Consider the following 11,137-nt stretch of genomic DNA (forward strand, 5'->3'; position numbering starts at 1 on the left):
TCACCTTGAAAGGTTTGGGCTATGCCAGTGGTGAGTAGAGAGACCATTCAGTGCATCCCAAAGTGAATTTCCTTTTCCAAGGTTAATATCTCCCAATTCCAGGAGGATATTTTTATTCCACTTTTAGTTTTTCAGTGAAAATACTGACTAGACCCAGACCTAATCTATTAAACAGCAAATTGCTGAGAGATACTTTCTGTCCAGCCAGTTGTACCTTTTCTTTCTGAGATTCTTCGACCACGTATTTCCTTATTTTCCATGTGGAAGTGGCACAGAGGACAAAGTCCTCTGTGGATTTGGAAGATCATCCCATTCCACCCCCTGCCATGGGCAGGGACACCTTCCACCAGCCCAGGTTGCTCCAGCCTGGCCTTGGACACTTCCAGGGATCCAGGGGCAGCCACAGCTTCTCTGCCCAACCTGTGCCAGGGCCTGCCCACCCTCCCAGCCAGCAATTCCTTCCCAATATCCCATCTATCCCTGCCCTCTGACAGTGGGAAGCCATTCCCTGTGTCCTGTCCCTCCCTGCCTTGTCCCCAGTCCCTCTCCAGCTCTCCTGGAGCCCCTTTAGGTCCTGGAAGGGGCTTTTTTTCATTTTAAAACAGCTCAATCCTTTCAAGTCCTTTTTTTCTTATCAGAACTTTCTACAACAAAATCTCTGCCCTTCTCTTGTCATCCCTTCTTTTGTGGGACTCCTGAAGGCCATCATTTGCCATCACTTTTACCACAATTCCCTTTTCAAGAGTTCTCTCTTTAAAATCTTCTCAAACCCAGAGCAGCTGCCCTGTGAGGAACTTCTTCCCTCTGGGATAAATTCAGCCCAATCTTCCCTGGTCTGTCTGTGCCCAGAGCAACCTCAAAACACAGAGAGCCAGGCAGGCACATCCCAAAAAACACAGAGGGTCCAAACCAGGGAATTAAAGGGAAGGATCAGAGTGGATCCCTGCAGGAGTGGTGGTGGAGGTGGAACAGAGAATTGGAAATTCCTGGATGTTTGTATTAATGGAAATGTTTTCTTTTGTCAGTTATTTCCCCGAAAATGCACCTGGCTGTACGTTATCAACAACACCCTGATGTCCTTGTCAGGTAGGTAGAAAGAGAGGGGAAATTATTGACGTTATAAATAAAGGGGAACTATAAATAAATAAAGTGATGATTCAGTACAATGTTGTTTGATCTGCCTGGAGAAGAGGAGGGTCCAGGGAGACCTGAGAACCCCTTCCAGAGCTTGAAGGGGCTTCAGGAGAGCTGGAGAGGGACTGGGGACAGGGGATGGAGGGACAGGACACAGGGAATGGGCAGGGTTAGATGGGATATTGGGAAGGAATTGCTGGCTGGGAGGGTGGGCAGGCCCTGGCACAGGTTGGCCAGAGAAGCTGTGGCTGCCCCTGGATCCCTGGAAGTGTCCAAGGCCAGGTTGGAGCACCCTGGGCTGGTGGAAGGTGTCCCTGCCCGTGGCAGGGGAGGGAATGAAATGATCTTCCAAATCCTTTCCACCCCAAACCATCCTGGAATTCAAAACCAAAACCTGTGTCAGTTTGAAGGAGATGAGGTGATTATGAAGTACTGCTGATCCAGCAATATTGTTGCTTGGAAATACTGATTCTTGGACAATCAGTTCTGGAATAGGACATTCCAGATAGGAAACAGGCACTGTGGAATGGAGGCTGATTGTAGGACTGTGCCTTTAAACATGCTGGGTTTGTGTGACAACATTTCTGGTGATTTATAGATAAAGAAAATACCCTGATATTAATTGTTGTGTGATTACAGCCTTTAAAAATGTTTACATAAACCTTATTTACTGAAATGAGCTCTGAGTTCATTGTCTTCTCTATATTTATTAATTTTGTTGTCTTATTTTCTTCACACCTGGACTTGGCCTCCCTGCTGCTGGTGCTCCGTGTTTCCAGAAGGTAATTTCCCCTACCTGCACTTTCCCAAATGGTGCAGTTCCCCACTGGAGGGCTGGCTGTGACGTCACCTGTGCTCTTCTCTCTCTTCCAGGGAAAACCTTCCAGCTCTACTCCCATAATTTAATAGCTTTGTTTGAACAAGCCAAAAAAACGGGATTAGCTGCTCATATCCAAACCCACAGATTTCCTGACAAAATACTGCCCAGGTACAAACCTTCCACTTACAGTTGTTAATAAGTGACAATAACCAGCAGTGCTGTCAGTGTCTGTTGAGTTTTAGGGCCTTGACATCTCTTGCTGACGAGGTTTTTTGGTGAATTTTATTATTCCAGGAAGTTTGCCCTAACGACCAAGATCCCTGACACGAAAGGATGCCACAAATGCTGTATAGGTGAGCAGATGTCCAGCTGTGCTCTTTGTTTTCCTGCTCGTGGCATGTCTGAAGAATAAACTTTGTTCTTTGTACTAAAAAAAAGGCTGAGTTGGGATTCTTGAGCTCCTGGGAGAGCTGAGCTTAAAAAAGCTCCCCCAAACCAGTGAGAGCCCCCCAGGAGTAAAGAAATTCCCATCTTTTCTGCCTGGGAATTGTTTTATTTCAGTCCCAACCTGACCCAGCTCCCACAGCCCCAGGGAGAGGGGTCACAGCTTTGCTGCCCACTCAGCCTGTGGGCTCTGAACTGGGACTGCAGGGATGCTGCTGGTTATTAATTATAACTAAAATTAAGTTTATCTGGAGTGTAGCACAATATCTGTGGATATTGGAATGGCAATTAGTAGGAAACTGATGGAATGAGATGATCTCAAAGGTCCCTTCCAACCCTAATCATTCTTTGATATGTTTTTGTAATGCTATTTCTTAACTTACTTGCAAAGATACCTGTATAGAATTTTTTCCTAACTATGCATTGAACTTCCAGGACTTTAAAATTATTGTTTTCAGGTGGTTTTTTTAAATTATTATTTGTTTTCTTTTTTTACAGTACGAAATCCATACACAGGCCATAAGTACCTTTGTGGGGCATTGCAGTCTGGAATTGTTCTGCTCCAGTGGTATGAGCCCATGCAGAAATTCATGTTAATAAAGGTAAGGATTTACTTGTAGTTTAGGTTTAATAATTATACAGTTGTTGAAATAACCTTTCCAGAGTTTGTCATGGAAAGTACGTCCCGGTCTGGTGCCGTTTGTGGGTTGTGAGCACTTGAAAAATCTGGCTTGACACGTTTTGACTCAGAAAACCTTGTGACTGCAGCCATGGAAGTCATTTAGAAGTCATTTAAGTGCTGGATCAAGCCCAGCACTTGCAACATCTGCCCGCCCTGATGTTCATGCCGTGAAAAATTCTCTGTATTTACACCTTGTGCGTGTTATCGTAGATTTATTTCGCTGTAAAATCGAATTTACGGCCGCCTGACGATGGTTTCTTTCTCCCCAGCACTTTGATTTCCCCCTGCCAAGCCCCCTGAACGTGTTTGAGATGCTGGTGATCCCGGAGCAGGAGTACCCCATGGTGTGTGTGGCCATCAGCAAGGGCTCCGAGCCCAACCAGGTGGTGCAGTTTGAGACAATCAACCTCAACTCGGCGTCCTCCTGGTTCACAGAGATCGGGGCAGGTGAGGCTCTTGGAGCACCTTCCAGCCCTTTGGATTATCTGGGAATGTTGGGAATGACTCCTCAGGGGTCATTTGGAAAAGCTTGAGGCTTGGCAGCTTCTCTGCCCAGAGCAGATCCCAGGTTTTCAGAACCTGAAGGGAACCTGCAAAGAAAATGGAGAGGGACTTTGGACAAGGGTCTGGAGTAACAGAACAAGGGGGAATGGGTTCAAACTGACATGGAGAAGGGTTAGATGGGATATTGGGAAGGGATTCCCGGCTGGGAGGGTGGGCAGGCCCTGGCACAGGTTGGACAGAGAAGCTGTGGCTGCCCCTGGATCCCTGGAAGTGTCCAAGGCCGGGTCGGGGAGGGGTTGAAACTAAATTACCTTTAAAGATCTCTTCTATTCCCAACAACTCTGAAATTCCATGATTCCCTGTGTTCTTGTGCTGACCCACCCACCTCAGCATAAACTGGCCTTGTTAAAAAACTTCCACTGCAGACACACCTTTTATTTTCCAAATCTCCTTAACCCCCAACCAGACCCTGCTGGTTGGGTTCTCCTTCGTGGTCCCACACTGTTTCCTGGGATCAGTCCTCCTGCTCTTCCCCCTCCTTTTCTGTGTGAAGAATCCAGAAATGAATTCTGTTCCATCCTCCAGCCCTTGGGGGAGGTTTGTCACCCTTAGCTGGCTTTTAATAAGCAAGGATCTGGGTTGTCTTCACAACCTGGTTGATATTTTGCAGCTGCTTTTCTCTGCTGCCCTTGTTGGGTATCCTTTTTTTTACCTTTAAACCTGTACCAGCTTCATTAATAAACACTAGGAAAAAAATTCTATGAAATTCTATTCAATCTAGCTTGGTATCAGCACAATAATCTTTCCAGATGTGGATTTATGGGAAAGGAGCATTTTTTAGGAGTGAGGATTCCTTTTGTTCATTACGGTGCCTCTTTATGAAGGAAGCTGTGCTGAACTGTAACATAAAATGTATTTTATCCACTCAAAGTAGGGCTTTTATATTAAATACCTGCTTTGAACTGAGGGATTTGTCCTTCTTCCTGTGAATTCTGGGATCCTGGAGCCTTAAAAATAACCCAGAGTAACAAACAGCCCAGTGAAGAGGCTGAGAGGAGGCTGAGATCGGTCTCTTTCTGTGTATTAAATAATCTGTTTGTTTTTCCTCAGGCAATCAGCAGTTGGATGCCATTCACGTGACACAGCTGGAAAGGGACACTGTCCTGGTCTGCCTGGACAGTGAGTAACACAATCCTCTTGGAAAAACCTCCTACACCTCGTGCACAACTTGTTTTGCCACAGTTGTTGAGCCGAACTCTACCCACAAGTTAATTTTTCTCCCTTCATTGCTAAGCTGAAACATTTCCAAAAAGCCTCAGTTTGGATAAGTGAGATTTGAGTCTTGTAACTCCACTTTCTCTCCTCATCTCTCAGTAGAGTCTAGAAACATGCCAAGTGTACAAAAAAGGTTTTCTAATTTTATTTTGAGAGAAAGATGCTCTCGAGTTCGTTTTAGGCAAATACTGGAGATGTTAACTTTGGGTATTTCTTTGTGTCTGAAAATTAAATTAGTATCTCTTACTTAAATCCTTTCCACCAGTGGGTTTTAATACTTATTTTTCTGTTTCTCTTGAGAATTTGTGAAAATAGTGAATTTACAAGGGAAACTGAAGTCAAGCAAGAAATTGGCCTCAGAGCTGAGCTTTGATTTCTGCATCGAGTCCGTGGGTGAGTGATTTGCTTCTGGCAGAACTCTTCTGGTTTCTGGTCATTTCCATAGCACTGAGAAAAAAATGTGGGGAGAAGAAAGTGGTTTTAGTAATACATAACTTTATGTTAGCCTTCTAAAAGTTGAGATTTTATTTCAAGTGCAGCACAGCCATTTTTTTAATACTCAGGATAATAAATAATATTCCAGTCTAATTGTTAGAGGACAAGCTGCTGTCTTTAAATTAGTCAGAGGGGAGGACCCTTTGCTTCAAAAACTTGAATTGTAGTTGTCAGACAAGTATTTGTGCTGTAAAAATCTCTTGGAATTATAGAATTAAGTCACTCAGAGCTGGGAGTTCTGTGCTCCCTCTGCCCCTGAAGGGAAAACTCCTCCCGTTTCTCATCTATTTTGAAGTGAAGATAATAATTCAATTATGAATATGAATATATATATATATTAAATTGTTCTATTTTGAAGTAAATATAAGAATTCAAATGTGTGGTTGGAATTGTGTTTATACCTTTCCTGGGGTTTTCTCCAGGATTATTAGGGATACAAAGCCCCAGGGAACAGCAGGGTGAGATTTGTGATCTCCCTTTGCAGTGTGCCTTCAGGACAGCGTGCTGGCCTTCTGGAAACATGGAATGCAGGGCAAGAGCTTTAAGTCAGATGAAGTAAGTGATCTCCCAGCCTCTCCAGGAAGGTTTCATTTATTCCTGTTGCTTATTTACCACTGGATCCTTTGGCTCCTCTCTCTCCTTCCCCCCTGGAAATGCTCGTGCTCCATGACCAGTTTATCTGTTTCCCTCCTGAAGTTTGCACCGAGTTGCATTTGGATTTTTTATTTTCCTTCCAACTCAGACCAATACATTTTGTTTTGCCCCTGAAACAGATCTAAGTATCTCCCTTTTTTCTGCAGGTGACCCAGGAGATATCAGATGAAACGAGGGTTTTCCGCTTGCTGGGGTCAGACAGGTAAATCACCCATGAAGAAACAGAAACCTGTTGTTTTATTTAAAGCAGCTTTTCTAGTTTCCCAGCTGGAACTGGCTTCCAGCCCACCACAGCCCTGTCTGGAGGCAGCAGGTGACAGGGAGAGATGAGAGATGCCCTTGGATGCCTGGAAAAGTCTGCTCCTGGCTTGGATTTTCCTGGTGAACTGTGAATTATCTTGGCAGGTAGTTAGTTAAAAATAATCTCTGCTGATGGTGAAATAGCAGAGCAAACCAGCAACACTCACAGGTTTTAATCACAGTGGGCTAAATTCACTCATTATCCATGACATCCAGCTGGTTCCAGAGGTGGGAAGAAGTGCAGCTGCCTCCAGGTTTGGAAGCTGAGCAGCAGCTGCCCCAGTCTCTGGCTTGGACATGTGCACTGGTGGTTTCAGTGCTAAGTGTAGGAGTAGATAGGAAGGAATCCAGCAATCAGTTCCAATCACAGAATCCCAGAATGGTTTGGGATGGAAGGGACCTTAAAGCTCATCTTGTTCCACCTCCCTGCCATGGGCAGGGACACCTTCCACTGGACCAGGTTGTTCCAAGCCCCATCCACCCTGGCCTTGAACAGCTCCTGGTCTTAAGTCCCTGATCCATCTGGCTTTTGAAGTGCCAAACCCTTTGGTTTGTGTTTTCCATCTCTGTTCAGCTGGAGCAGGATTCTTTCCTGCCCTTCCAGCACTGGGATGTGGTAGCACCTTCCTGCCTTGGATCGCTCCAGAACTGCTCAGATGCAGAGGTGAAGATCAGGCACAGAGAGACTTCATCTGAAAATCATGAGGAAAAGAAAAAGGACAGAGAGAAGTGTAATCCTAAAAACAACAGGATATTTTCCTAGGAACTGGTGCAGAGAAATGCAGGCATTTGGGAGGGAGGGGGAGGGCAAAGGCCCGAGCTCATGAGCTGCTGGTCAAGGTCCAGCAGGGGATGGGACAGTGGTCAGTGTGTGCCACGACAGGGAGAGGCTCATTTTCCAGAGCAGCCCACAGGAACGTGGTCCAGCAGGACAAAGGCAGAGATGGGGTTGAGTGATCCCTGTGAACCCATCAGAGATAAATATTTAGGAGGGAGGAGAATTGTTTGCGTTAGTGGCCTATGCTCATCACAAGACGTGGGAGGGATAAACATACCCAGGCCGCAGATCGTGGAATCATGGAATGGTTTGGGTTGGAAGGGACCTTAGAGATCATCCAGTTCCATGGCAGGGACACCTCCCACTGTACATCCCACTGCAGGGATTTTATCAGGAGTGATGCTGCAAAACAAGGGAAGTGCTTTAAAGAATGAAACACCCGGGAGTTTCCTCCTCAGCAGCCACACCCACGGGGCTTTTCACTTTTAGCCACTGAAATTCCTGGAGCCTGTTTGTGTTTGGTTGCAGAGTGGTGGTGTTGGAGAGCAGGCCCACGGAGAACCCTCAGGCTCACAGCAACCTCTACATCCTGGCTGGACATGAGAACAGTTACTGAGCAAGGCCCACCCGACGCAAATAACGGAGGGAATTTGCCCTGGGAGGAACAAAAGGAGCATCAGGGAACTGGAAGTGGCCGTTTCTTTCCTTGCCACCGGAGCTGTGCTGGTTTTTAGGGTGGAAATCAATCCATTTTTTGCAGCTGGGAACAGCTGGTTCTGTCTCTTGCCACTGTGTGGTTGGTTATATGGAGTTTGCTTAATAAAAGCTGAGATAAAGAGCCCTTTACTCATTAGTTGTAGGGAAACAGAGCCTTGAAACGTGTTATGCAGTAAAGGTGCCATAAACTGTTAAATATTTTTCTTCCCTTGGATTTTCCTGTTAGTCCTGTAGATACAGATCTAGTGCTGGCTGTTGCCCCTGTTTTATACTGAGTCTTATTCTTAATAAAACAAAGATTTGTGTAGGAAGTGGAAGTATCTGCAAAGCTTTTCGGTTTGAAATCTGCCATTGGGTATGGCTTTGTATAATAGACTATTTAATCCTTATTTATTAATCTGCTGCTAGGATGAGGGTAATGTCTCTAACTTTTAGCAAAGGAAGGTTGCAGAGCAGCTTACAATTTTTTGTTTGTTTGTTTTTTTACAATTGTATAAAGATTTGATTATTCCTTTTTCCTTGTAGGGATGTAGCTCATTACTGAGGGGGTGTTGTTACCGTGTTGGGTGATCTTGTTTAAAAAAAAAAAAAAAAGAAAGAAAAAAAAGAGAAAACCCCGCAGTTTTTGTACAACAAAGTATTTTGTACTGATTTTTCTGCCTGCAGAATCACCATAAAAGGGATTTTTTTCTTACTTCCTAGGCCTAGGGGGTGTGTACACAAAGTAGAATATTGATATCAGACTCGTTGCTCCTGGTGTGTGTGTGTCTGTGTGTGTGTGTGTGTTGACTGGCAGTGTGTATTTTTTTTATATATATATATATTTATATATATATATAAATGTACAAAATATATATGTGCTTTATTTTCATAAATTAGGGATAAGTCTTGTGAGGTGACGTGGAAATTGTACCTGGTCACCATCCTTAATGAATGAAAGTATCATGTATCCGACTGCCCATGACGTGTGGTTTGTTTATGCTATTCCAGAGGGGAGCCCGTTGGGATAACTGAGGCTGTGCAGCATTCCAGGCAGTGGTTTGGGAAGGGTTTTTTTTCCCCTGCTGGGTAGTATAAATAAACATGATAAGAACCAGTATTCTGTATCCAAGCTTCGATCACTTTTTCCCTCTTTTGTCACCTGCGGTTTTTTAACTTTCCCTTTTCCTTCCTCCACTAGAAGAGTCACGGCGGTTCCTTTTGTCTTCCTCATTAATTAAAATCCTTGAGGTACCATTAAATATAGACTGACTACAGGAGAGCATCTGGTTTTACTACCTCACATTACCCTGCTGGCTTTGATGTGAACACAGTCCGTGGGCAGGTGCAGCAGCAGCTCATAAACATGTAAATTGAAGGGCTGGTTTTTGTTTTAATGAAATGCTGCAGCAAACAACTTGCTGCCTGTTGAGCTCCAGAGATCTGCTCCCCGGGAAGGGCAGGCTGGAATTTCACAGGTCGTTTTAAGAGAGCAGGAAAGGTGTGTGACAGCTTGGAGTGGTTTGGATTGTCTGTGTTGGCATCGGGCTACGTGATCCATAATTTAACATTGGGGGGATTGTCTTGGCTCGGTGATGTTTTCTTGTTACTGGAGACAGCTGGAAGGTTTGTGTTTGGCAGGGCTGGAAGGGAAAACAGCCCTGCACACATTTAGCATTTTTAGCCACTGTCATTCAAAACTAATTCTTGCTTGACTTGACGTCAAGTCAAGCTTTTTAGTTCTGACACCGTGTCAAAGCTTCAGAAATAGTGTACAGATAAAACTTTGAAATCACACCACAGAGTATGGAAAATGTGGTTTAGGGGTGGTCAGCTGGAATTGGATCAGCACTGTTAAAAGCAGGAGGTGTAATTTTTGTGTGTTAAAGAAGTGCAGTTCTCTAGTACTGAAATTACTTCACAGGTAACAGTGACTGGTGATTAACCTCAAATGGTCTACAGAGACCTTGAAACAAAAATTAAGACAAAGTGAAGCACCAGGTGTAGATATTGTAGAGCAAACAGTTTTTAATTTACCTCATTCACTGCAGAAGGTAATTTTGGCTTCATCTTTGAAAACAACTTAAAGGAGATCTCTAAAAGACTAGAGAAACCTGTAAATAAAATCTGAATATTTATGGGGAATAACTGGAGTAAATAACTCTTAGGTCATGACACTGTCATGCAGAAATAACGAGCTGAAAGTATTTTTCTTTGAATGACACAAATGGCTTTGGTTTGCTGGATCATAATAAACTTAGGAAAAGTCCTTGTTTAATCACATTTTTTTAGCTGTTGAAGCATTTCTAATGGCATGTTGAGGAAATGCTTTGTGCTGGTTTTACAGACAGTGGCATTTTTGGCATGATCTTCCCAGTGCAAAACCTCACTTGTACTCCCTATCCCACGAGGGATTGGTGAGCTCCACAGCCAACCCAGCCAGTCTTGGTGACTCTGATTAGTAGAATTTGCATTGGACTGTCTAATTTAGTCTGTTATTGTCTGTATCTTTGTTTTTTGTGACATTTCAACCAGGGTTGGGAAAGCCTGGTGTGTGGGGGAGGGAGGGAATTGGAGGTTTACGAAGCAAAAACTCGCCCAGCCCCCCTCGTTACTGGATGCACCAGGTCATGTATCCGACTTGAAAGCCTTAAAACAGGCTCCCAGTGCTCTTGGAAGTGCAAACACTATGTGAAGAGCCAGCAGCCTGTGGATTGATCTCTCTGGATTTCCTAACCGAATTCCTTGTGACCGAGAAACACACCTGGAATTGTGCTGCCATCTCTTTGGAGACGAAAGGTACAACGCATCAGTGAGCCACGGTGTCTCTGGGTGGAAAGGACAAGACTGGGAGACTCTGAAAAGTGCTTTTTTTTTTTTTTTTTAATCTCGTTTAGTCGTTAGGTGTAACTGAGACTCTTTAACTGCACTCGTTCAGTTTGTGTAACCAGGCTTTGTTCCACGGGAATTTCTATTGCAGTTCAGTCTATGCCAAATAAACTGCTTTATTTGATACCGAGCCGTGGCGTGGTGGCTTGCTGGGAACAATACCTTCCAGACTGCCGGGAGCCACAGGGCAGCTCCCACGTGCAGCAGGTCAGCAGGAGGTCTGGGAATGCCAAGGGAACGAGAAATAGGAATAGCAGGGGCAAGTTCTTTCCCAGCCCAGTCACCTGGGATCACCGTGGATCCACTCGGGAGCTGTCTGGCTGGAAAAGTAGAGGCTGTGTGCCATGTGTACCTGGATCGCAGATCTTCAGGGATGTGCTGAGGAGGGTTGTCAATAATGGAATGAATGTGCCTTTGGACAACACAGAGAACTGCCAGTTCCTGGTAAATAAATACACATCCACAT

The 11,137-nt window shown here is 44.6% G+C and overlaps 1 protein-coding gene across 1 annotated transcript in view; it reads left to right on the forward strand.

Moving 5' to 3' along the window:
- MAP4K5 (mitogen-activated protein kinase kinase kinase kinase 5) overlaps positions 1 to 10,801 on the forward strand; it is a 53,122-nt gene extending 42,321 nt beyond the window's left edge. Inside the window, exons 23-33 of the mRNA XM_050336161.1 lie at positions 1,026 to 1,086; positions 1,914 to 1,916; positions 2,008 to 2,122; positions 2,249 to 2,307; positions 2,897 to 3,000; positions 3,350 to 3,527; positions 4,695 to 4,763; positions 5,160 to 5,252; positions 5,839 to 5,909; positions 6,155 to 6,210; positions 7,615 to 10,801. Of these exons, the coding sequence (XP_050192118.1) occupies positions 1,026 to 1,086; positions 1,914 to 1,916; positions 2,008 to 2,122; positions 2,249 to 2,307; positions 2,897 to 3,000; positions 3,350 to 3,527; positions 4,695 to 4,763; positions 5,160 to 5,252; positions 5,839 to 5,909; positions 6,155 to 6,210; positions 7,615 to 7,702 (897 nt within the window). The 3' untranslated portion in view covers positions 7,703 to 10,801. The remainder of the gene's footprint in view (positions 1 to 1,025; positions 1,087 to 1,913; positions 1,917 to 2,007; positions 2,123 to 2,248; positions 2,308 to 2,896; positions 3,001 to 3,349; positions 3,528 to 4,694; positions 4,764 to 5,159; positions 5,253 to 5,838; positions 5,910 to 6,154; positions 6,211 to 7,614) is intronic.
- Positions 10,802 to 11,137: the final 336 nt, after the last annotated feature.

The sequence above is a fragment of the Myiozetetes cayanensis genome, unplaced genomic scaffold (genome assembly GCF_022539395.1).
Source record: "Myiozetetes cayanensis isolate MyiCay16 unplaced genomic scaffold, myiCay2020 scf6-25, whole genome shotgun sequence".
Classification (NCBI taxonomy): Eukaryota; Metazoa; Chordata; class Aves; order Passeriformes; family Tyrannidae; genus Myiozetetes; species Myiozetetes cayanensis.